General features: G+C 44.1%; 2 protein-coding genes across 6 annotated transcripts; one reads left to right on the forward strand and one right to left on the reverse strand.

The window, feature by feature from the left end:
* The first annotated feature begins 1,920 nt into the window (after positions 1-1,920).
* On the forward strand, positions 1,921-11,198 carry FCGR1A (Fc gamma receptor Ia). 5 transcript variants are annotated; one of them, XM_035280192.3, is made up of 6 exons: positions 1,921-2,001; positions 2,332-2,415; positions 3,171-3,425; positions 7,942-8,193; positions 9,446-9,730; positions 10,766-11,198. In XM_035280192.3, the coding sequence occupies exons 3-6, from the start codon at positions 3,248-3,250 to the stop codon at positions 11,041-11,043; spliced, it is 993 nt and encodes a 330-aa protein (XP_035136083.3). In that variant the 5' UTR covers positions 1,921-2,001; positions 2,332-2,415; positions 3,171-3,247; the 3' UTR covers positions 11,044-11,198. The 5 variants fall into 5 exon arrangements, with proteins under 5 accessions (XP_035136083.3, XP_035136084.3, XP_017821712.4 ...); XM_035280193.3 differs by having other exon boundaries at positions 2,395-2,552; positions 3,168-3,425; XM_017966223.4 differs by having other exon boundaries at positions 2,395-2,552.
* Positions 11,199-11,736: 538 nt separating this feature from the next.
* LOC128930170 (uncharacterized) lies at positions 11,737-25,158 on the reverse strand. Its single transcript, XM_078356049.1, is given in 7 exon segments — positions 11,737-12,183; positions 12,186-12,232; positions 12,234-12,459; positions 12,462-12,565; positions 12,567-12,682; positions 24,934-24,946; positions 25,058-25,158. Coding segments are annotated over 7 exon segments (924 nt in total). The 3' UTR covers positions 11,737-11,866.
* Between the last annotated feature and the right edge of the window lie 1,175 nt (positions 25,159-26,333).

A 26,333-nucleotide genomic window follows, 5' to 3' on the forward strand; every position in this document is an offset into this window, starting at 1 on the left:
ACTCCCTCATATTATCTTGATCAATGAAATGATTTCACTTATTTTTCAAAGAAGTAGCTGTTTTCCTACAAAGCAGGCATTGTAAGGGACGGGGTGAGCACTGTTCTACTCCCTTGGTGAGTACGTAAAGGAAATCAAACCGTCTGGTTTTGAATCCTGCTGCTTCTTTTTACAGAAGAATTACTTGGACAAATTACTGATCTCTTTCACTAGATGTATTATTTGTAAAATGCAGATGGTGTTGTCTCCTCACAGATTACTGTGAGGCTTAAATAAGAAAACGTGCATCAAGCGCATTTGTCTGGCATGTAATAAGCACTCTAAAATTTATGCAGCGATGAGGACAATGATCACAGACCATCTAATAGCATCTTCTCTGAATAAAAAATGTACGTTTCCTTTGAGCAAGCACTGCTGATTCCAGGAACATGCTCACAGGAAGCAGTAAGTCAAATGTTTAAAGGTAGGCGCAGGACTATCAATGGTAGTAAAGTCTTTTTTACTGATCATCCAGTAAAAGATTAAAAATAACCTCCATGTTCATGCACAGAAGTTGATGAAATAAGTTATGGTACATGCATACAGTTGAAAACTTTGGAGACAAAATAGTAAAATAATTACAAATACAGGCTTTGAACATAATTTCAACAAACTGAGGCTTCTCTCATCTCTTCAGAGCACTCTGATGCTTCCCAGCCTCTCTTCCTTGCTTTTCATTTGCGTCAGTCAGCTATTGTTTGTGTAACGATCTTAAAATCTCAGTGGCATATAATGGTAAGCGTTTGGTTCTCACTCACAAGTTTGCAGGGCAGGCGAGGCAGCTGCACGTCAAGCTACAACGTCCAGGGCAGTTCTGCTTCGTACTGTGGCTGACTAGCTAAAACCAGATCCTGTCTCGGCAGTCGCAGGAGAACAAGAGGCTGAGAGATAATGTGTGAAGCTTCCTTCCTAAGTGCTAAGTTTGAAATTAGCACCGTGTCGTTTCCATTCATATTTCACTGGCCAATGAAAGTTGCGGGATGAGCCACAGGCAAGAGTGAGAGAGGTGCATTTGTGAGGCTGTGGAGAGAGTGTAGACTCAGGGAGAGGTGAGCAACTGGGGCCCGAATGTTAATCTACAGCAGGATTTGTCATCACTGTTCACTCTCTGCCAGTAAGGTTGCCACCCAAGTCTCTCTGCACTCCCACTTTCTGTTTAGCTCTCTCTTATTACCACAGTCTTTCTATCGGGTTACAAGCCTGTCTCAGAATCACCTCAGTCTACTGGCACAGACCTCCCCACTCGTCCTCTGAAACTCTCTTCTTGAGGATATTCCTATCCATGTATGTGAGTTATTTTTTTCCTCTATAGCATCCACATTAATCATTTAATTTCCTTGGATTTAACCAAAATAAACACTCCAAATTCATGACGTCTTTCAGGAAGAGAGTTTGTTTTCTTTTTTAACAAAAATGGGAGATTGATCCTGTCTGTGTTCCCCAGAGGAGCAGAGGGTGGTTTGGTTTGTATTAGGGCAATTCTCATAGATGAGTAACTTTTCCCATGGCCTCATAGAGGCTGATATAGAAACTTCTGGATTCAAATGATCATTTGGTGGCATTACCCAGGCATTGAACCAATTTTTAAAGGTGAGGTTTTGCCATATTCTAACCCTAAGAAACAGAAATGGCAGAAGGAAAAGATAATCAGATAGAATGTCAATAAAGCTTCAGCCTTTTCCCTGAATTCTGAAAGTTCATAACCTAAAAGTCAGAGCTTCAAACTGGGAGAGATGAGCTAAGAGGTACGAGAATTGGGGAAAGCATGTTTCGTGAATTCAAGACGTATTTCTCAAAAAAGGAACATGATGAAAATGTTCAGAAGAGGCAATTTCCTTCCTCTTTTCTGCTTTGGCTCCGGAGCCCCAGCAAAACCTCTTCAATATCTTGCATGTTACAGATTTCACTGCTCCCACCAGCTTGAAGATAACATGTGGTTCTTGACAGTTCTGCTCCTTTGGGGTAAGTTGGGCTCTGAGCGAATGGTTAGAAGGGTACAGGCTGTGGCTGTGGGAAGTCAAGAGTTTTGTCTTGCTTTGGTAACTTTGGGTAGAACTCGTGAGTATGGAGACAACTGTATCTGTGTCTCCATGGTTTATTAGAGCTTATTTTATCAAAAGGATGGGAAGGGAGGCCCTGAGGTAGCCTTAAGGCTGGAAGCACCACAGTAACGTTTCATTGGTAACCATCTGAAGCTTGTTCAGTTCTGTTAGTACTTAATTTTGAGAAAGGGAGATAGAAACTCAGAAGACCTAAGCTGATCCCTGAGTCTACATTAATTCTGTCTCCTAGATTCCCTCTTCCTCATCATTTTCCCTGGACCAACTGGTATCTTTATTCTCTGATCTCTTGCAGTTCCAGTTGATGGGCAAGTGGGTGAGTGATCTCCGACTCTGCTTCATGCCACTTTCCTACTTCCAAAGGACATGTCCTATTAACCTGAAGAAGAGCATATAGGGAAAGCAGAAAAAGGAGAAAGATTTACAAATCATGTAAAATCGCCCATATTCAGGGTATGATATTCATAAGAACCGTGATTTTTAAGCTCTCTTTCAAAAGTTTTCTGAATGAGCTCTTTCCTCTAAATAAAATGCCTAAATGTATATATAATAGCAGGAAAGGGACAGAATTGCACAAACACTGCAGTAGTCTGCTGGGTTTCCCAACGGGATGTTGGGAAACCAGTCTCCTTTACAAGAAAGATGAGTGGGTTTTTTTCTCCTCAGAAAGAGCCAGGCAGGTACTGAACGTTTCAAAGAGAGGAGTTTCAACCTCCGTTTCCCGTGCAGAAGCTGCTGGCCTGCGCTGTAACTCAGAGGATAAGGAAAACAGCTTGTCCAAGTCTAAAACCCTGCTTCATTGCTCCCAACAGAAAAACCTATCAGTAATTTAATCCTCAGGAGTCCCAAATTCCCAACACCCAGATGAGGATTTAATAACACGAGCAGAAGTCTCTGCAGCAGGAGTTGAACACTCGTAAAGGCTGGCTTTTGTAGGTTTCCACTCGCCTGTTTTTCAAATAAATCTAGATATGTATTTTCCCTTGTGCTATCCACAAAAAGCCTTACCGGTTGCCCAGCACCCTCCCTTTTACTCCACTTGATCTTTTTCTTCTTTTAATCTCCAAGTAGGCCCCACAAAGGCAGTGATCACTTTGCAGCCTCCATGGGTCAGAGTGTTCCAAGAGGAAACCGTAACATTACAGTGCATGGGGCCCCATGTGCCTGGGAACAGCGCCACACAGTGGTTTCTCAACGGTACAGCCACTCAGACCTCGATCCCCAGCTACAGCATCATCTCTGCCGGTGTCAACGACAGTGGTGAATACAGGTGCCAGACAGGTCTCTCAGTGCTAAGTGACCCCGTACAGCTGGAAGTCCACAGAGGTAAGTATGACTGGGACCAGGAGGGCTGGAGACCACAGGTCTTCCTCTGTATTCTCTCCTTTCTGGACGCCAGATGTATGTGTGTTGATTTATCTTAGCGCAGGCCTCAGCTCTCTGTACCTACCAGGTGAAATTAAATCAGTATACTCAAACATCACAGCAGGGTCCTTGAACTGTTTACCGACAGTAATTCAGCTGGGCCAGCTCTAAGTAGGATGTCTAGAGTAAGACTGAGGCCCTGAGGTTGTATCATTGCTCCAAATGTAAGCTTGCACATAGTAAATAATAATAATTCAAAGAAATGGGCAATGAGGAACAATGAATGATCTGCCTCCCACCCCAAAACCCTAGGTCTGCAGTCACCTTCCACAGAAAAACAACTGCTACTGTGTGTGTGTAGTTTTAAAACTGTGGTTGGTAGAATACTTTCTATGTATTGTCCTACATCTTACTTTTATCACGTAAAATATCTCAGAGGCCTATTTATATTAATAGAAATCTACTTTAAAATGTCTGCTGCGCAGCTGTACCAGAAGTAATCTAACCATTCTGCCTATTAGCAAATTTATAAGACTTTTCCATTCTTTTTATTTTACAAGCACTGCTGCAGTAAACATCTTTATACACACCCTCTGGGGGCACATTTCATAATATATCTCTAAGATAATATTCGGAACATGGAATTATTGTCATATTTTAATAAATAGAAGCAGAAAAACCCTCCACCCACTTAAACCTGTAAGGAGTTTCTGTTTGTTGAGAGATGGAGACCACAATATTCTCAGGAAAAAAAATGCTTCATTCAATATGCAAGAAAAATAACCAAATGTACTATTTAGTTATTCAGAAGTCATGAGTTGAAACTTCTCTGAAAGTGAGAATGCAAAAGTTAGTCCACACTGGAGGCAAAATTACCTTCATGCAGACATGGTTGCTATTAGAGGAAATGAGTTGAAACTGTTTGAATGTCTGAGGCGAGACTTGATGTTCTTCACGTGTCCCTTAGGTCTCTGTGAATAAATTCTTAGGATGGATAGGTGAGGGAAGCTGACAGAGCTGTTTTTTCTTTCCTTTTCTTTTTTGAGTCAGAGTCTCACTCCATCGCCCAGGCTGGAATGCAGTGGCACGATCTTGGCTCACTGCAACCTCTGACAGAGCCGTTTCAACAAGACACTTTGTGTAGTTCAAGCCGAAGTGTTTCACGGTTCAAGTGACAACAAAAGGACTAGGGCTGGGAAGAGGCCATTTTCTTTGCCTCTACACGAACTCTAGGACAGCCAGCATCAGTGACTTATTGAGAATCATATCTTTTTCACATTACGTTTTAATGTGAATCTTCATTGAAATATAACCTATGTACGACTAGCCGTAAGTGTACGCCTCAGTAAATTTTTGCAAAGTAAACAGCATCCAGATCAAGAAATAGAACATTTCTGGCGCCCCAGAAGCTCCTTCCTGCCCATGTCGAGTCCACGCCCGACACTGACCTCCAGCACCGTAGGTTTTCAGCCTGTTTTGAACTTCATATAAAAGGCTACAGTGCGGGACAGGACGGGCTCTTCTGTGTCTGGTTTCTTTTTCTCAACAGGATGATTGTGAACTGTGTAAACTGAAGTTATTTGTTCTTATTTATGTATATTTCATATTTTCCCGTTCTACTGAGGGACTTTTGGATCATTTCTGGTTTTGATCTCTTATGACTGTGGACCTTTTTTTTTTTACATTTTTCAACTATTTCCTACCATTACTAGTATTTGACAGTTTCTGATGGAGGTATGTTACAATTCCCCACTCCTTTGGATATATAAATGCAAGTTAAGCATTTCCCTAATGACTATGATATTGACCATTCACATGTTGGGTATCCTCTTTTGTGAGGTCTTTTTGACAATTTTTCCATTGTCTTTTTCTTATTGACTTATAAGAGTTATTTATATATTCCGGATATCTGCATGTAAGTCCTTTTTCAAGGGTCTTAAATATATGCTCCATTCTGTGGCTTGTCTTTTCACTATCATATTAGAGTTCTGTTTTCTTTTTTTTTTTATTGCATTTTAGGTTTGGGGGTACATGTGCAGAACGTGCAAGATAGTTGCATAGGTACACATGTGGCAGTGTGTTTTGCTGCCTTCCTCCCCTTCACCCACATCTGGCATTTCTCCCCAGGGTATCCCTCCCCAGCTCCCCCCCCCCGCTGTCCCTCCCCTATCCCGCCCAATAGACCCCAGTGTGTAGTCCTCCCCTCCCTGTGTCCATGTGTTCTCATTGTTCATCACCTGCCTGAACAAGACTTAATTTGACTATAGTACAATACACCAAAATTTGGGGTCGGTGCTGTCAGGCCCTATTTTAAAATATGTTGCCACAGTCCGCAGTGGGAGATTCAGTTGCAGCTCACTGACCCGTAGGCATTTCGATTTAATCTGTGTATGCTAAGACCAAAAAAATGCAGCTGGTTGGTGGGCCTGAATCCTAATCAGATGGCTGAAAACGAGTGTCCCCGATCTCCAAGGGCGTGAAGATGGGCGAACGTTGTTGAGCAGGAAATTAGTCATGTCTGCTGAAAGCTGCATCTCATGAGTTTTGATTTGTAATACTCCCGTTACCACTTAAGGGTAAAAGTTTTTAAATTTCCCGGTGGCTCAAGCCTGTAATCCCAGCACTTTGGGAGGCCGAGGTGGGTGGATCACGAGGTCAAGAGATCAAGACCATCCTGGTCAACATGGTGAAACCCCGTCTCTACTAAAAATACAAAAAAACTAGCTGGGCATGGTGGTGCGTGCCTGTAGTCCCAGCTACTCAGGAGGCTGAGGCAGGAGAATTGCCTGAACCCAGGAGGTGGAGGTTGCGGTGAGCCGAGATCGCGCCATTGCACTCCAGCCTGGGTAACAAGAGCGAAACTCCGTCTCAAAAAAAAAAGAAAAAAAGTTTTAAAATTTCCATTAGACATTTTTTATTCATGAATTATTCAGAAGATTTTTGGGGGGCAGTTCTTTGTTATTGATTTCTAATGTCATGGCCCTTTGGCTACAGTTTGTGTTAAATATAGTATCGGTTCATTAGTACTTGTTGAAAAACGCTTTGTGGCCTAGTTCACACTTAATTTTTCTTACATTGCATGTGTTTAGAAAGCATATGAATTTTCTTTCTAAAGTATAGCATCCACAAAATCAAGTCTATTAATTGTGTCATTCAAATATTTTCTACAGTTACTAGTGTTTGACGGTTTCCGATGGAGGTGGTTACACTGTCCCACTCCTTTGGATACGTAAAGACGTCAGTGTTCAGGCCCTGCAACCGTCCAGCACCTTCTGGCTGTGGGTGGGAATAAGGGAGGGAAGAGAATTAATTATATTTGGAAGCATTATGTCAGTATCCATGACTGTAAAATTCATGCTACATACAGCATAGAAACACCTGCCTTCCATTCTTAGATAAGTTCTGGAGAGGGAAAAGCATTATTTTCTCTTCTCCTCCTTGGTCTCCTAAGAACCCCATTTTTATGTAGCCAAACCAACTCCCTCTGGAGAAGTAGGTGAAGCGTTTTTGGTTATGCATAGAGGTGTATGTCAAAAGGAAGAACCCATTGACTTGGAGCTTGGTTTGCAAATGATGTCATTAATATGTGAGTAGTCCTATCAATGTAGTAGGATGTTTATATCTGATGTTTGCCCTTCCGTGTGTTTGTCTTAGGATGACTGGTCCTATTAACAAATTTGGCAGGAGGTGAAGTGTATTTGTTTTCTATTGCCATGAAACAATTTTAGCAGCTTACAACAACATACATGTATGATCTTCCGGCTTCCATGGGTCAGGACTGCCATGACAGCTTGGCTGAGTGCCCTGCTGAGGCTCTTCCAAGGCTGCAGTCAGGGTGTTGACTTTGCTGTGTTTCTTTTGAAGCTCTTCCAGGCTCAAAGGTCACTGGCAGAATTCAGTTCTTTGTGGTTATAGTACTGAGGTTCCTGCTCTCTTGCTGCCTGTCAATGTGGGGCCACTCTCAGGTCCTAGAGGCCCTTCCCTTGTGGCCCTCTCCTAGCATGGCAGCTTACCTCTTCAAGGTCAGGAGGAGACTTTCTTCATCCAGTCTGCTAAGATAGAGTCTTACACAATGTAGCAATCCCGAGAGTAACATCCCAACATCTTTGTCATATTCTGTTGCCTAGAAGCAAGTCACAGGTTTTACCCACATTCAATGGGATTACACAAGGGAGTGAGTCATTTCGATCGTTTTAGAATTCTGTCTACCATGCTGTACAAACTGTTTTTGTTTCAACCAACCTCTGAGATCTGGAAAGGGAAGATAAGAAAGGGCTGCATGCACAGTTGCCAGTAAAGATTGCTTTTATTTCCACCAAAGCTAAAGATATTTGAGGAACTGGATATAGGCCTGAGATTTAGCAGAGCTCTGAGGTTGGATGTTTCAAGGAGAAAAGACAGAAAGCCCCGCAGCCAAACTCGGGCTTCCTTGTACCTCCTCCACAGTTTGCAGACATTGTGAATTCACATTTTTCAGACTGGCTACTACTCCAGGTCTCCAGCAGAGTCTTCATGGAAGGAGAGCCTCTGACATTGAGGTGTCATGCATGGAAGGATAAGCTGGTGTACAATGTGTTTTACTATCAAAATGGCAAAGCCTTCAGGTCTTTCCACCGGAACTCTGATCTCACCATTCTGAACACCAACATAAGTCACAACGGAATCTACCATTGCTCAGGCAAGGGAAGGCATCGCTACACATCAGCAGGAGTGTCTGTCACTGTGAAAGGTATTGTATCAGAATAGCCATAGAACTGATAGTCCCTCCCTCTGAGGGACCATCACAAATAATCTAAACTCCTCACTTTCATTTACAAGCGAAGAAACTGAGCTCCAGAGAAGTCAACTGCCTAACTAAAGGCCTCACCATGACCAGTGGCTGGGATGGAACCAAAACTGAGGTCTCTGCGTCCCAGTCCATCACTCTTTCCAGTGTCCTGCAGCCCCCATCAGTATCCCAGGAGCTAATGTCAAAGTCAGGGCACAATGGAGATTAATTTCATTCATCTTATTTCGGTTGTAAGGAATAGAGAGACTCACTGTAGGTAGCTAGGAGAGTTATAAGAAAATAATGCCATGGAATCTCATGAAAGCTTCATAGAAATAGAAACCCAGAAAACATTAGGAACTGGGTTATACTGTCCATCTACCTGTCAGGGACAATGCAGCCTCTGTGGTGCCACTTCCTCCTAAGCACCTGCAAGCTAAGCAGCTCCCTCTGTTCCGGTTTGCAGATGGCCTTTTTCTGACTCTTTCACGGCTGCCTTTCCTCTTAATACAATCACTAGCAACGTTTTTCTTTCTGAGAAAAAAAAGTTCATTCCTGTGGGAAATTACTGTCCCATATTATCTTTTCAAGTCAGGAACACAAGTAATGAGTCACTGAAATGACAAGCGTGGGACTCAGGGTTCACTCCTAGTTGACCACTGCCCAAAGGGCTACCAGATGACATGGCCACTCGGGGAAGGGTGGGCCATGTCACGCAGGGTTCCCGACCCTTATCCATCCGTGGCCTGTTAGGAACTGGGCCGCCCAGCAGGTGAGCTTCCTCTTGAGGCACCATTACCCTTGAGCTCCCACACCTGTCAGATCAGTGGTGGCAATTAGATTCTCATAAGAACACGAACACTATTGTGAACTGCGCATGCCTGATGATCTGAAGCAGAGCAGTTTCCTTCCAGAACCATCCCCACCCCACCTTCTGGCTGTGGAAAAATTGTCTTCCACAAAACCCATCCTTAGGACCAAAAAGATTGGGGACCCCTGGTGTAGGGGTATTCTCAGTAGGACTGAGCAAGCTGGCAACCCTAATTATGTCTATTAAGACACCTCAAGAATGGCTCTGCACCAGAAGTAAGAAAGGTTATGCCTTATGGATGCATTTCCCAGGGCCAGCTTTCCCCAGGGGGTAAAGGGCATGTCTTGTGAAAAGGACCTGGCTGCTAAACAGACACCCTGTCCCCATCAACTTTCTCTTTAGAGCTATTTCCAGCTCCAGTGCTGAGTGCGTCTGTGACATCCCCGCTCCTAGAGGGGAATCTAGTCACCCTGAGCTGTGAAACAAAGTTGATCCTGCAGAGGCCTGGTTTGCAGCTTTCCTTCGCCTTCTACATGAGCAGCAAGACCCTGCAAGGCAGGAACACATCCTCTGAATACCAAATATCAGCTGCTAGAAGAGAAGACTCAGGGTTTTACTGGTGCGAGGCCGCCACAGAAGACGGAAATCTCCTTAAGCGCAGCCCTGAGTTGGAGCTGCAAGTGCTTGGTGAGTGAAAATGACGGGAAGCCACTGGCACGGGAAAAGGGGCTCCCTTCTCTCCCGTGGGACTGGGGTTTGTCCAAGGGGCTCCCTTCTCTCCCGTGGGACTGGGGTTTGTCCAAGGGGCTCCCTTCTCTCCCGTGGGACTGGGGTTTGTCCAAGGGGCTCCCTTCTCTCCCGTGGGACTGGGGTTTGTCCAAGGGGCTCCCTTCTCTCCCGTGGGACTGGGGTTTGTCCAAGGGGCTCCCTTCTCTCCCATGGGACTGAACTTTGTTCGAGGGTTTCATGGAGGGGAAAGTCTATTCAGGAAAAGCCCCAGCAGGCCTTTCCATCCTTAACCAGAACATCACTCTTCTCACAAACTTTATCAAATTTCCTTTCCTGTCATTTTCTTTTTCCTTTGCCTTTCCTTCCTCCATTTCTTTCCTTCATTTTCTCCTCTATCCTTCTTTTCTTCTCCTTCCTTATTTTCTTTTCCCCTCCCTACCACTCTTTCCCCCACCCACTGACCCCTCCCTTCCCCGCCTCCCTCCCTCTCACCAACAATTTATCCAGTTCCTCCTATCTGTTGTCACAGGTCTGGGGATATAAAGACCTTCCAGTAGAGTCCTTGCTTCAGGGAGCTCACAAGGTGGATTCTAAGACAGGGATTTTGTAAGCTGCAAATCAGCACCTCCCCGCGTATCTCTATCTAACTGAGGCAGAGGGATTGTCAGCTCCACAATAAAGGCTCTCTGTGGGGAAAAAAAGTCACTCCTCAGCCCAAATTCATTTCAAGTATTAAATGGCACAGAGATAGCAGTTGTCTCTGAAACTACGGAGTAAGTCCACTGACGGCGCTTGGCAATTAAGCTCTTCCAAGGAGCCTGTCCCCGTCCATACACCATATAGCCGGTTAGAGCTACCACCAGTTCCTTCCCACTCCCTGGAATGACCAGTGCCTCCCTGGACACAGGTACATCAGGTCTCAGCCAACCTTCCCCTCCAAACATAACTCAGTCTCTAAATAGTATCTCTTCTCTTTGTCTTTTTCTGTTTCAGTCCCCCAGTCACCAACTCCTGTCTGGTTTCATGTCCTTTTCTATATGGTAGTGGGAATTATGTTTTTAGTGGACACTGTTCTCTACGTGACAATATGTAAAGAACTGAAAAGACAGAAAAAGTGGAATTTAGAAATCCCTTTGGATTCCGGTCATGAGAAGAAGGTAACTTCTGACCTGCAAAAACACAGACATTTAGAAAAAGCCCTGAAGCGTCAGGAACAAGAAAAACAGCCGCGGGACAGGGTGTACCGGAAGGCGCTCCGGGAGGCCAAGTAGCAGCAGCTCGTGGGTGGCCATCGGTCTGGACGGTCCCCTGCCCACTTCCTCCCCATGAGCACTGCTCACAATCGTCCAAAAGTTCACCACCACCAGAACTGTAGGTCTCACGGAATATAATAATTAATTAAAGGAAATAAACGAACTGACTTCAACCGGGTTACATCTGGAAATTTGGTCATCAGAGATGACTTGAAATGAGGTGAAACCAAGTCAAGTCTAGCCTGACTGATTATCTTATTGCGTAGTTTGAACAATGGTAGTTTGTTTCTCAGAACAAGGTAAAAAGGTGAGTGTGTGCACAGGAGATTAGGGCAGAGAAAGAGACAGAATGAGAGAGGGAGACAGAGAGACACACAGCCAGGAGTGGGTAGATTTCAGGGAGACAAGAGGGAATAGTATAGATGATAAGGAAGGAAATAGAGCTTACAGATGACTCCTAAGGGACTGTGACGCCGACAGAGCTCTCGCCTCTGCGTTCGGGATAGCTAGTTCATGCTTTTCTCTGACTCTACTAAAAGACAATGCCTCCATACGTGTTCTGGGCATACAAGGGGGTAACCCATGATGAGAACTGGGTGTGTTATTCTTGCCCCCTCCTTTGGGTCTTTCTCATAACCCTTCTATTTCTAGAGACGCTAGAAATGCTGCCAGTCCCAGGCCCCTGCCCTGTAGGAAGGCAGAAAAAAATCCTTTCTAACAGTTAGTCCAAATCTCCAAGCGTAGCACTGCAAGGAGAAACTTCGAATGGGGAGAAGCGGCGATATCATCGAGTCCAGATCTTGCCTCGAGACTTGCTTTACCTTCCTGATTTTCCGGCTGATTACGAACTGGCTTCAGGATATGCTGCTCTCACACTTTGGCTGTAGTTTGGAGACAAAATATTTTCCTTCCACTCTATAACACAGCTGGGACAAAAACTGAAACATGTAAATGACTCTACTAAAAGGTTAGGGGAAAAACAGGAGAAGAATGACACACATAGCAACTTGATTCCAGATTGTTTGGTTTGATCGGTAAACGACGGGTGGGGCATCGCCTGAGCGTGTCCCACGGCGGGCCGCTGGCGCCACCCTGTGGCCGCCTGTGCACATTGCAGCCTCCGCCCGCCTCGGGGAGCCGCCGCAGCCCGCGCCCGGAACCCAGCTACCCGGAAAGCTGTCGGGCGCGCGCTTCTCCGCAGCTCCGCCCCCGCCAAAACCCAGCGAGAAATTATTTGCAATCCTGGAGCCTGCAAGAGCGAAGGTCGGCGGCAGGCGGATGGAAGAGAGCGAGGGGTGGGCCGTTCGTGTCCCATTCGCCCGAGTAGGAGGAGGAGCACCCGACTCGGGCGGCCGCCCAAAATCTCCACGTCATTGTTTCCTCGGGGCCGGCAGGTGTGAGAACCCGGCGGCAGGATGGAAGTTCCGTAGTCTGCGGCCTCCCCCGGCTGGTCGCCGAGTCCCTCCGACCCCTCCATCGGGCCGGCCCGGCGCGGCGCCTCCTGGCGCCTGCCTGTGGAGGTTGCAGCCGCCGCCGAGCTCAGGCCTGTCTGTGGTGCGCCGGGCCGAGCCTCCCGGGAGACGGGGACTGGGAGATGACAGGAAACAGGAGGACGACACTGGACTCCCAGCGGGCGCCCCAGCTTCTCGGCCCGCCGCTAGAGCACCCGGAAGCGGCGGCGGCAGGGAGCGGGGTGGGGGAGTGCGTGAAGTCCCCCGCCTCCCCGGCCAACTCGGAGGACCTCCCTGCCGCGCCCTCACTGTCAGAAGCAGGAGGGGAGCTGGCTTGGCGGGGTCAGCAAGCCCGCGGCTTGGAAGGCCCCGGGCTCCTCAGGGGCCACCCCGCGGGGACTCGGGAACAGCCGAGCTTCACCCACAAGCTCCACGGCCTATTCTATCACGGATGAAAGATTCCAGGACTGACAAGGAGGCCCTGGAGGGATCTGATGCAGCTGAAGGGGAGGAGGGTGGGTCGGACCTTTGGGGCGAGGTTGAGAGAATGTCTTTCTTCGCCCTGGGACCTACCCAGGCTTCACCTGTGCGGCGGCTTCACATGTGAGGGTCCTGGGCCCATCCTTCAATCCTAGGACTTCCCAGAGTGGACAGGTGGAGCAGAACAGGCATTAGCTTGTGGGGATGGGTCAGTTAGGAGTCGTTCCTCATCGTCCGGGCTCGGTATGGAGACCTCTAAATTCATTCTAGGACAAGAGCTTCTGTAAGAGCTCAGTCCCGTTTCAGAACACTCAGAGGTTCCTAGCCTGAGAATTAATCCCCAAAGTGGACCAACCGGTTTGGGTAAAACAGGAATAGTTGGGTCCATTCTGGGTCTTTCCTGGCTAAATGCCTTCAGGTTTTAGGAATTTTCTCGTAGGAAGGCCAAGGATTAGGCAGACCTGCCCAGCGATTCCAGCCCTGAGAACCAGACAGAATTGGAGGCATAGCTGACAGCTGGCTGGGAGGGGACTGACAGTCCTCACTGCCACCAAGCTTAGTTGGGACAGAGCCTCTGGGCTGTGGCGAGCTCCTTGTAGGAGCAAGGAGACCAGTTAGGAATGTAGGTGAGAGGCAGTGGCAGCCCGGACTAACACGGTGGCAGCGGAGCTATTGGGAGTGGTCACATTTGGAAGATGTTTTGCAGAAGTGTCAACAAAGCTACTTCTTGATTAGATGTAGGGAATATGAGAAATCCTAGCACTTTGGGAGGTGGATGCAGGCGGATGCTTAAGGCGGTGTTGGAGACCAGCCTGGGCAACATGGCAAAACCCTATCTCTAAAAAAAAATACAAATATTAGCCAGTGGCACGCGCCTGTAGTCCCACCTACTCTGGAGGCTGAGGTAGGAGGATTGCTTGAGCCAGGAGGCATAGTGAGCCAAGATCGCACCACTGCACTTGAGCCCGTGCAGCAGAGGGAAACCCTGTCTCAAAAAAAATAAAAAGTAAAAGGTGGTTATTACCAGTCTCATAGCTATACTAGTATAAAACAGAAAGACCTTAATATACACCTGTGTGAAGCTTGGCAGTGGAAAGTGGGATGTCACACACACGAAGAGCTAGTGATGTGAAAATCTGGCCTTGCATAAGGGCTTTCAGGTATAGATTTTGTCACTGCACACTGGCGGGAACATGGGAACAATACAATGGTTTGTGTCCTGCCCCTTCATTCTCCACTTCCTGTTTTGTTTCTAAATGTGGAGTCAAAACTTCCAAAAAGTAGGCAGCTCATTTTTCTGCCTTCCCGTTTTCTCCCTATCACACTAAGCACATGCCACTCCTTACAACTTAGAAAAGATTAAAAAAAAAGAATAAATTGGGGAGAAGGAGCATATGTTAAAGTAAAAATTTCCCAGACATAATATGGGAGTTAATGGAGAAAGAAAATCTCTAAGGAAGACTAGAAATAATTTGTTTAGGGATTCTGGAGAAGTGCGTGAAATTCCCCAAATGTGGTATTCTCTGAGAAGATCATTTAGTTTTGAGGAAGCAATGGCATGGTATCCAGGGAAAAAGCAGTCCTCTGGAGCCTGGCTGTGTGACTTCAAGGCCCGCTTCTTATGGAAGGGCAGAAAAAGACCTTGAAGGGGAGAAATGGGCATTGACATAGGTTTATAAAGTACCATCTTTATTTTAGAAAATAATCATTTTCAGGCCAGGCACAGTGGCTCACGCCTGTAATCCCAGCACTTTGGGAGGCCAAGGTGGGTGGATCACAAGGTCAAGAGATCAAGAGCATCCTGGCCAACATGGTGAAACCCTGTCTCTACTAAAAATACAAAAATTAGCTGGGCATGGTGGTGCGCACCTGTAGTCCCAGATACTCGGGAGGCTGAGGCAGAAGAATCGCTTGAACCTGGGAGGCAGAGGTTGCAATGAGCCAAGATTGCACTACTGCACTCTAGCCTCGTGTCAGAATGAGATTCTGTCTCAAAAAAAAAAAAAATCATTTTCTACCTTGAATCCTAGTTTATTGTGACTACAGCTTGTAAAATTTCAGGATATGGCTGAATTAAAATCTTGGTCCTGCACTCAAGTCGCTCTTTGAATTGCAGTTTCTTATCCCAATTTCTTATCCTTTCATTCCACAGTGAAATCTATATCGTGGCACATAATAATAGACTTTATTATTTTAATTTACCAAATACCTATTTACCTTTCATGGATTATTTCATTTAGCCTTCATAGTATCTGTTGCTGTCATTGCCTCACAGTCAATAGGGTGACTTTTAATGCCATTCTATTATTTTGATCAATTTGTATAATATATTCTTTCCTCAGTGTTTGATAAAGCTCTGTGGGCTTTTTTTGAGATGGAGTCTCTCTGTGTCACCCAGGCTGGAGTGCAGTGGCGCGATCTCAGCTCACTGCATCCTCCACCTCCCAGGTTCAAGTGATTCTCCTGCCTCAGTCTCCCGAGTGGTTGGGATTACAGGCACACACCACCACGCCCAGTTAATTTTTGTATTTTTAGTAGAGACAGGGTTTTGCCATGTTGGCTAAGCTGGTCTTGAACTCCTGACCTCAAGGGATCCACCCACCTGTCTCCCAAAGTGCTGGGATACAGGCGTGAGCTACTGCACCTAGCCTTGGTGCTACTTTTAAGGATATTTATATCTGATTTTTTTTGTTTTTCTTATAGTTATTCTTTATTCAGGTATTCTTTTCTGGGATCAATTTTAGTAATTTGTATGGAAAAGTCAGCATTTTGTCTATGTTTGCAAATACATATCACAAATACACATCATTTTAATATACTCTAATATAACTTATGTGCTTTTTCAATATTAAGCTTACAGAAGGATTAACTCTAATTTTCTTTTCAGAGAACGACCTTTGGTTTTATAAATCCCATTTTGGTGGAATAGGAAGATATGATCTGTTTCATTGACTATGCTTTCATCTTAATTTATTCCTTCTAATTTCCACAAGTTTTTGTTATGTTCCTTTATTGGCTTTTGAGTTAAAAACTTACTTCTCTGTCTGTCGCCCAGGCTGGAGGGCCGTGGCACAATCTCAACTCACTAACCTCCGCCTTCCAGGCTCAATGATCCTCCTGCCTCAGCCTCCCTGGTGGCTGGAACTAGAGGGATGCACCACCACATCCAGCTAATTTTTGTATCCGTTGCAGACACAGGGTCCTGCCATGTTGTCCAGGCTGGTCTCCAGCTCCTGAGGCAGTAATTGGGAGGCCAAGGCAAGCTGCCCACCAATTATTTTCCCTTAAATACATTTTAAGGCTATGAATTTTCTCCTGACTGCTTCACATAAGTTTTAAAATATTATTTGCCATCAGATAATTGGAAGAAGAAATGGCGATTCAAGAAGGTATTTAAATATAGGGCTAAGGTTTGAATTCTAGCTTATTGAGACCAAAGCTTGTGAAATCCAGGGTTGAATTATAGTGTTATTATTTCTAAAGAGTGTATGATTTTTATTCTGACATCCCCTTTCACCCATGTGCTTTTTCCTAAGAGTACAAATTAAGGAGAGCATGTTTATCTTGTTGTTTTATAATCAGTTAACTATGCCCTAGTCCCTATATCGTTTCATCTTTTCAACACTTGTTGAGACTTAATTTGCCATGTCACTTATGGTCAATTTTTTGTCAATATTCCATGTGAATTTAAAATTACGTAACTTTTTTATTTTGAATATAAGTATAGGCATAATTACAGTTATGATTAATCTTATTAACTGTGTTCTTCAAATCATCCATAACCTCTATAAGTTTCAGTCGACTGGATCGGTCAATTCCTAAGAAAGGCATATTAAACTCATCACTGTGGTTGTTGACTTATAACATTGCTCAGTAATACTGCTCAAGCAATCCTTCTTCAGCCTCCTAAGTGGCTGGGACTACAGGTGCGTGCAAGTATTTTTACTTTTTGTAGAGACAGCGGTCTTGCTTTGTTGCCAGGCTGATCTTGAACTCCTAGCTTCAAGTGATCCTCCTGCCTCAGCCTCCCGAAGTGCCAGGATTACAGGTGTAACCCATCATGTAAGCCCACATTTTCTAACTTCTATAATAACATCTACACCCTATTTATAAAATCAATCTTAATTTGATTTACTTCTCTTCACTCTTGCCCTCCCTACCTCCCTTCTATATCACCTGGAATTTGAATTCCAGGTTTTCTTTTTAATTTTTTAGAATCTAAATTCACTTCATTTAGCAGTATCTTTTACCAAATACATGACCACCTTTGCTTCTGTTGTCTCACATCTTCCCTTATGATCTTTTTTTAATTCTTGCTGGAATACAATTCTAATAATTATTTCAGAGAGTCTGAAAAGTCACCCACACTAAAATGATAGTTTAACTGAATTCAAAATTCTTTTCCCTAGATGTTAAAAAATGTTTCGTGTCTTTTTTTGTTTTCTGAGACGGAGTTTCGCTCGTTACCCAGGCTGGAGTGCAATGGCGCAATCTCGGCTCACCACAACCTCTGCCTCCTGGGTTCAGGCAATTCTCCTCCCTCAGCCTCCTGAGTAGCTCAGATAACAGGCATGCGCCACCATGCCCAGCTAATTTTTGTATTTGTAGTAGAGACGGGGTTTCACCATGTTGACCAGGATGGTCTCCATCTCTTGACCTCATGATCCACCCGCCTTGGCCTCCCAAAGTGCTGGGATTATAGGCGTGATCGTGTCTTCTTATATCCAGTGGAGATCAAATGAGAAATTGTATGTAAATTTGACTTCCATTTCTTCATAAGCATTTTCTCTGAATGTGTTTAGAAATGTCTTTGTTCCCACATTTTGTCACAGTGAATCTAGTGAGCTTCTTCTCATCCAGTATGCTCAGGATTTAATAGGACCTTGCTAAGGATGTAGGTCTGCATTTGGATTCTGTGAAATATCCTCCATTTATTCCTTTATTTCCTCATGGCTGTGATTGTATACTACACATTAGCGAAGACTACTGTTCAAATGATGTCCTCTGAACTGTGCCGTGCACAACAGCAACTCTGATTCTTACATGTTCTCAACTCCCCCTCTTCTCTGACTCCTCATTCTATAGATGAGTTTGGAACATCTGGATCTATTTTTCATATCATTTAGCTTTTCTTCCATCTCTGCATGCATCTTTTTATATGGCTTTGTGGAGGAATTTCTGGCTTATCTTGATCATGGTGAGTAGGGAGAAACTCAAACTGTGTTTCCTGTGCTTTCACATCACGACAATCAGCATTGTAGACTGTCACCAAAGGTGTCAGGGATGGAGGGGAGGTGGAGGGGAGTGTCTCCACCCAGCAGGCAAGCAATCAGTTCTGCAGTGGACACCAGCTGGGTGTACTCCAATTCAATTCTTACACTGTTTATCTGGAGATCCCCCAGGCTGAGGGCTGAGTCTACAAGACTCCCCCCACTTCAAATGCCAGTTGCAAGTCTGGGCCTCCAGAACTTCTGACCAACTATTTCCAGGCTGGGGTTCCCATGGCTTTTTCCTTGGCATTGGATTAATTTGCTAGAGCAGCTCATGAAACTCAGAGAAACACTTGTGTTTACCAGTTTATAACAGAATACAGATGAAAAGATGCGTAAGGCAAAGCATGGGGGAAAGAGTGTGGAGCTTCTGTGCCCCAGGTGTGCTGGCCTTCACGAACCCCTGCATGTTCAGCTCTCCAGAAGCTCTCCAAACCCTGCCCTTTAGGGTCTTTATGGAAGCTCCATTACATAGGCATCACTGATTAAACTATTGGCCATTAGTGATCAGCTTAACCTTCAGTCCCTCTCCCTTCCCCGAAATTGGAGCGGGCTGAAAGTCCCAACTCTCTAATCCTCCCTTGCTCTTTCTGGTGACCAGCCCCCATCCTGAAGCTACCAAGGGGCTGCCAGCCGTCATCCAATTCGTTAACATACAAAAAGACATCACTTTGGTGTTTCTAAGGATTTTAGGAGTTGTATGTCAGGAAATGGGGTTGAAAACCAAATATCTATTTCACAATAGCACAGTCTTTCAGCTTATTTCTTTTCTCTCGGCTACATCTGTCCTGTTCTGGACTTATCTCTTGTTGAATTTTTTATATCAATAACCAAATTTTAAATGTCTAAGGCGTGGGAGTGCTCATTTACTTGTACATGTTCCTGCCTCCTTCAACCAAATGAGCTCACTCACTGCTGGGGTCAAAGATGTCAGTCACCGGCCAGGCATGGTGGTTCACACCTGTAATCCCAACACTGGGAGGCCAAGGTAGGTGGATCCCTTTAGCCCAGGAGTTCGAAACCAGCCTCAGCAAAATGGTGAAACCCCTTTTCTACAAGAAATACAAAAATTAGCTGGGTGTGGTGATGCATGCTTGTGATCCCAGCTACTCAGGAGGCTGATGTGGGAGGACAGCTTGAGCCCAGGAGGTTGAGGCTGCAGTGAGCTGAGATCATGCCACTGTACTCCAGCCTGGGTAATTAAGCAAAACCCTGTTTCTAGAAAATACATTTTAAAAATAGACTTCAGTCACCAAACTAGGAGATGGGTGGATATGAATAAGCCTTACCAGCTGTTCCTTCTGTGGTACCTGAATGTCATCCTGTCAGCTGCCCCAAGACTAACTTTTGTCTCCTGGTTCCAAAACGTGGGGATCATTTTTTGGTCCAGTCTTGTCTTCTGCAGAAGTCCTCCTCGGCACTCTTCACTGTTACCCCATCTGCCATCTTTGTCAATTTTTTATCATTTCTAGGAATCTGGGGTGGAATATGAGAAGAAAGCAGCATATCTTCAGTATACAATCTTGAATCAGCTATTTTTCACCTGTGCATTAAATGGGAAACTTGCATAGCACTTGACAAGACTTCCCTACGACCATCAACTAATATTTATTGAATTGTTTATTAGTAGGAAACATTAAGCGATAATCCTTCATAAAAACATTATGAAGTAAGCATTACTATATTGCCAGTTTTAAGATGAGAACAGTTTAAAAACATACTACTGATAAAGAGCAGAGCCAGGTTACACATCAGGTGGTCCATCTCGGGAGCCTGCACTCTTTACTAATACACTATACGGTGGCATATCCAGATGATTTGGGGAACACATGCTACTTCTACCCTGCCAGGAGGGCCAAATATGTTTACTTTGTCATCTCTGTGCCGTAAGGGGCCACGTTTCTGCCCATCAACTCAATCTACATTACTCAAGCATGCTTGTAATTCACATATTATTTCCTCATGCCAGGAAGAATAGTCACAGTTTTGTTCCCCTTTGCTTTTATCTTTGAGACTTGAATTCCCTCCTTCCCACTATAAACGATTTGCATATACTAGTTTAGAAAGATTTATCTAATATGCCACTTTCCTCCACAAACACATCTCCACAATCATAAACACCATGAAATAAACTTCTCTTAGACAAATGAAAAAGTTTCTTACCTTTCTTTCTCCAGAGTAAGGATCAGAATTCAAGTTTTACCTTGGTTAACTCTCCTGCTAATCCAAAAACTGTCTTCTCTATACATACTTGCTGTTTCGGGGGGTAGGCGGGCGTTATTTAAGAATAATTTCTGTTACCTAATACCGTGATATGAATGTGAAAAATTATTACGAAAATCAGAGGTCAAACACTTAAAAAGATCCAGGAAAAATATCCCACAAAGACACTTACATAAGCAAAATCATCAAATTTTCATAATGCAACAGGGAGAAGACTGAAGGAGCCAAAAAAAAGCAAGTATGTTCCTTTGCTGGAACTAATCCTATGGCTGACACATATACAAGTTAATCAGCATACCTTTCTCCTGCTCGTTATTCTGTATATATTATATGGGTCTTAAGTAAACATTCCAAACTAGATGAAATATGGTTCCAGAGAGAAATTATAAGTAGTTTAAGACTTAACCCTTTGTATTAGTCAGGGTTCTCCGGAGGGACAAACTAATAGGGGAGACATATCTATTTCTATAGATATAGAATGCCAATAGATATAGATCTATTAAAGGGAGTTTATTAAGGAGAATTGGCTCAGATGATCACAAGGCAAAGTCCCACAGTGGGCTGTTTGCAAGCTGAGGAAGAAAGAAGCCAGTTGTGGTTCAGTGTGAGTCCAAAACCCTCACAAGTAGGGAAGCCCACAGTACAGCTGCGACTGAAAGCCTGAAACCCCAGGCAAACCACTGGTGTTAAGTCCAAGGGTCCAAAGACCAAAGAACCCAGAGACTGATGTCCAAAGGCAGAAGAAATGGATGGAAGCATCCAGCACAGGAGAAAGATGAAAGCCAGAAGACTCTGCAAGCTAGCTTATCATACCTTCTTTCTGCTGCTTTGTTCTGGCCATGCTGGCAGCTGATGGGATGGTGCCAACCCACACTGAGGGCGAGTCTTCCTTCCTCTCCCATCCACTGACTCAAATGTTAATTTCCCCTGGCAACACCCTCACAGACACACCCAGAAACAACACATATGTAGGCATCCTTCAATCCAATCAAGTTGACATGTAATATTAACAATCACATTCTAGGATTTAGAATTTTCTTAAGAACACCAAATGACCCTTGCCCAGGGCCATATCTGTGCTATGTCTGAAGTCTGTTTTAGACTCCTTCCTGGAGTAAGTGTTTTTCTTCAATGCATTGAAAAATGATAATCCTACAAACTAGAAACCAGACTTGTGCAAAATCAAAACATCATTGCCAAGGCAGATGTGAGGAAATCAAGCTCTTATGTTTAGGCATATTCTATTCCTGGGTGTTAAAAACACTAATATTGGCCAGGTGCAGTGGCTCATGCCTGTAATCCCAGCACTTTGGGAGGCTGAGGTGGGCAAATCAGGAGGTCAAAAGTTCTAAATCAGCCTGACCGATATGGTGAAACTTCGTCTCTACTGAAAATACAAAACTTAGCCAGGCATGGTGGCACGTGCCTGTCATCCCAGTACCCAGAAGGCAGATTGAAGTGAGCCGAGATCATGCCACTGCACTCCAGCCTGGGTGACAGAGCAAGACTCTATTTGCAGCTATTGCCCTTTGATCATGTAAAGCAACTGAGATCATTCGCTCCTGACTTCATGTCACGGATCTATAGCCTTCTTTTTTTGCTCCAAATGTTCCTTCTCTGCGCCTAGTGCTGCTCCAGTACCTAGATCAGTATCTCTCATAGCCAACCAATCCGAAGCTGTATTACCTCTTTACCATCCTTAGGAAAGTGGACCAGTGTCCAGGCTTGGATCCCCCAAAAAAATGCTAAGGAACTCCTTAAAGCCCTAGTAGTGCTTCTGCTTTGCTGTTTCTGGCTTTCGCCATCTAAAGAAAATTTCCTTGGATTGGTTGACAGTGGGATACTCTAGCTTCTCGTGTCTATTCTTAGTAGGACCACCTAAAATGTGTCACCCATTGTGTAATGAGTTCTTGACCAAAGAAAAGAAATCTTAAGGTCTTCAGACTCTGTCATCTTCCTTGTTTGCCACTCTTTGGACTGTAGTTTGAAGAGAAAAAATCTTCCTTGTATTCTTGGGAAAACTTTGGATGCTAAACGGTTGACAAGAAGAGTAACTTCAGCTAGAAAATGCTGGAAACAGGTCGGGCGCAATGGCTCACGCCTATAATCCCAGCACTTTGGGAGGCCAAGGCAGGTGGATCACGATGTCAAGAAATTGAGACCATCCTGGTCAACAAGGTGAAACCCCGTCTCTACTAAAAATACAAAAATTAGCTGGGCATGGTGGTGCGTGCCTGTAGTCCCAGCTACTCGGGAGGCTGAGGCAGGAGAATTGCTTGAACCCAGAAGGCAGAGGTTGCAATGAGCCGAGATCGTGCCATTGCACTCCAGTCTGGGTAACAACAGTGAAACTCTGTCTAAAAAAAAAAGAAAAAGAAAAAGAAAAGAAAATGCTGGAAACAATTTAACAGGCAGAAATGATTAACTCAGAAATCATCGACCTGACTCCACCAGGCTCGTTTTAAAATTTCTATTTAAACATTTCCCAAAGTATGTGCATACTCTTCTTTTGGCTGTAAGACATGTTTGTCTCTGTGCTAATAGTTTTCTAGATAATTTCTATTCCTTTGACTTGTTATGTTAAATCCTCAAAGTTAAGAATTTTCAACTAAAAACATCAGAAATATGAAAGAAGTGTTTAACGAAATGATTTCACTTTTTCCTGAAAGTATTGATGTGAAGTATTGAAAGCATCATCTGATAGAAGAAGGTACTTGCAAAACATCTCAGCCTTTATAGAGCACTAGTAACACACTATAGAGTTTTTTGTTTCCTGATTTATTATTTTCCCACCGGGCCACATAGCAGACACTTGAAGATTCTACATAACAAATGTCCACAAGCAAATTGTGAAAATGCCATATTGGATGATGTTTTTAGAATACAAGAGGTCTCATTTCCTTAATGCAAGATGCTTAGGGAAGTCACTCTCAAGTCACTAGAAATCTATTAAAGCACCACTTGCTGGAAAATGGAATGTGCTCTGGAAGTAAAACGGTGCTCTTGCAAGTGTCTTCCTAACCATAACAATAATGAAAGCGGCACTGATCAAATATATACCACATTCCAGCCACTGTACCAAGTGGTTGGAGTATCTCATTCACTCTTTATATTATGCCTAGAAGACAATTTGCATTATTTATCCCACTTTACAGAGGAATAACTTGAGGATCAATTTGCTGTAAGGGAGTGTATTTATCATAAACAAGTAAAGAAACTTTTCCAAGATCATACAGTCCTTACGTGGGGAAGCTCGACTCAAAGCGGACGTTCATCACCGCTACAGGAAAGCGCCTTCTCAGCAAGAACTACTCTGTTACAGAGCTAAGAGGAGAAATGGGCAACACGGTAAGAGCTAAAATATCTGTTGTTGATATTGCAGATACAGCTCTGAACTTGACCCTAAAAATAATCTCCAACTTCAGTTGTGTCTGAGCTGCCTCCAGCATGATATGTGGTCATGTGAGAGCTATGTTATGTGTTCTTTTTACCACCTCTTCTGCATCCAGATAGGGAGATACCTCTTTTCTATTTTTTCTAGAGGAAAAAAAACAGACAAAAAAAAAAAAAAAAAAACAGGGAGATCTTAGCAGAACCAAGGCAGATTAGATTATATTAACCTTGAAAATGGTGATAGCAGTCAGTGATATTGAACCTGAAATAATTTAAATAATTATCAGGGACTTACCAGAGCTAAGTTCGTGGACCACTGGGATTTCTCTGATTTGGGTCTCAAGTCTTGCATAAAGTGAAGGGACTGTAATTGTCCATTTTCCAGGTTCCTTCCAAATGTGACTCATGTATCATCCTTGACCCTTTAGGAGATTCCCGGCAGTTCATGTCAATACTGCCCTGCATAATGCTTCTGAGTCAGCTTAGGTAAGGTCCTTGACCCAATGACTTACACTCTGAGGCTTCTAAACAGGTATGTGGACCTCCATAGTTGAAACTTCACCCAAATCCTCATCCTGTGTTGTGCTGTCCCTAATCTGGAGGGTAAAAGATTTCAAATTCAATCTTTTTTTTTTTTTTAAGACGGAGTTTTGCTCTTGTTACCCAGGCTGGAGTGCAGTGGCACAATCTCAGCTCACTGCAACCTCCTCTTCCTGGGTTCAGGCAATTCTCCTGCCTCAGCCTCCTGAGTAGCTGGGATTACAGGCACACGCCACCATGCCTGGCTAATTTTTGGTATTTTTAGTAGAGATGGGGTTTCACCATGTTGACCAAGATGGTCTTGATCTCTTGACCTCCTTGATCCACCCACCTCAGCCTCCCAAAGTGCTGGGACTACAGGCATGAGCCATTTCTTCTTAAATTCAACTCTTGGAGCTCCACCGGTCATAAACATAATCCCATTTCCCACATAGTCAATTACTTTTCTTTCTTGAATCCATCATTAATCCCATAGATATTGAGTGCCTAATGTATTCCAGATATAGTTCTACAGAAGAGGGATAGAGCAGTGTATGAAACAAAGTACCTACCTTCACAGGACTTCTGAGGAGGCAGGACGGGAGACAAATGATGTATTACTCAGATGTAGTCTAAGTTATTATAACAAATACATCTCTAAAAATAGTGGTTTGAATAAGATACAAGTTTATTTACCTCATGTAACAGTCCAGGGCTGACAGGGCAGTTCTGCCATCCTCATCACAGGACTTCTGCCTCTGGGTCCAAGGCAGTTTCTCCAATTCCTGCCAGCACATCTGCACCCCAACCAGTGGAGAGGGTGAAAGGGCAAGGGCAACATATACCCATTCTCTTTTAGGGTACAAACTAGAAGTAACCCATACAACTTCCATTCACATCTCATTGGCCCAGAACAGAAGCTGGTAAATTAGCCTTTAATTGAGGAGCCATGCACCTCGACAGCAGGGAGTTAAAGTATGGGGGGAAAAGATCGTGTTAATGGATATCTGTCTCCTTCAGGAATAAACAAGTGAATAAATACATTAGTATTCAGATGGTACATGGAAAAAAATTAAGTTATGGGCCGGGCGCTGTGATTCACACCAGCAATCATAGCACTTTGGGAGGCCAAGGTGGGCAGGTCACCTGAGGTCATGAGTTCGAGGTCAGCCTGGCCATCCTGGTGAAAACCCACCTCATTTAAAAAAAAGGAAAAGAAAAAGAAAAAAAAATTAAGTTCTGAGATATGGAATACCAAGAAGTGAGGAGAGAAAAGGAGGGGGGCTTGTTATCCTACCTAAGACGTTCAGGGAAGACCTCAATATAGTTGATAACGTCACTTCCGAGCAGAAGCTTAAAACACATTAGGAAGCCAGTCATGCAAATACCTAGGGAAGAGCCTTTTGAGAAGAGAAAAGAGCAAGTGCAAACATCCTAAGATAGAAAGGCCTTGATGTATTCAAGGAGGTGATGATGAAATAGAACAAATGAGGCAGTGGTGAGAGAGGGTCAGAGAGTGAATGTGGGCCTTAAATGAAGGCATTGGAGGGTTTTCCACTGGAGAGAAGTATGTGAAGGGTATGATCTGACTTATGTTTCAAAAAGTGTATTCTAGCTGCTTTGTGGAAAATACAGGGGAGAAAGAAGAATCAAGGAGGCCATTTGAAAAGCCATTGCAAATACCCAAGAGACATAGAGGCTTGGAGCAGGGAAACAGTGGTGGAGATGGTGAGATATAGTTGGATGTTTTGGATATACTTGGATATTTTGAGCCAAGATGATTTTCTGATAAATTGCATTTGGAAAACAAGAGAAAGCTTATTCACTCACCACTCTAACAGTCACACCATCCTATAATCCCAGCACTTTGGGAGGCCAAGGCAGGTGGATCACTTGAGCCCAGGAGTAGTGAGACCTGATCTCTACAAAAAAGACTTTAAAAATTAGCCAGACATGATGACATGCACCTGTA

The sequence above is a fragment of the Callithrix jacchus genome, chromosome 18, assembly GCF_049354715.1.
Source record: "Callithrix jacchus isolate 240 chromosome 18, calJac240_pri, whole genome shotgun sequence".
Lineage (NCBI taxonomy): Eukaryota > Metazoa > Chordata > Mammalia > Primates > Cebidae > Callithrix > Callithrix jacchus.

Coding starts and splice junctions, on each gene's coding strand:
- FCGR1A (XM_035280190.3), top strand. CDS start 1,971: ATGTGGTTCTTGACAGTTCTGCTCCTTTGGG. Junction 3,426..7,941: donor ACAGCTGGAAGTCCACAGAG/GTAAGTATGACT, acceptor CACATTTTTCAG/ACTGGCTACTACTCCAGGTC. Junction 9,731..10,765: donor GTTGGAGCTGCAAGTGCTTG/GTGAGTGAAAAT, acceptor TTTCTGTTTCAG/TCCCCCAGTCACCAACTCCT.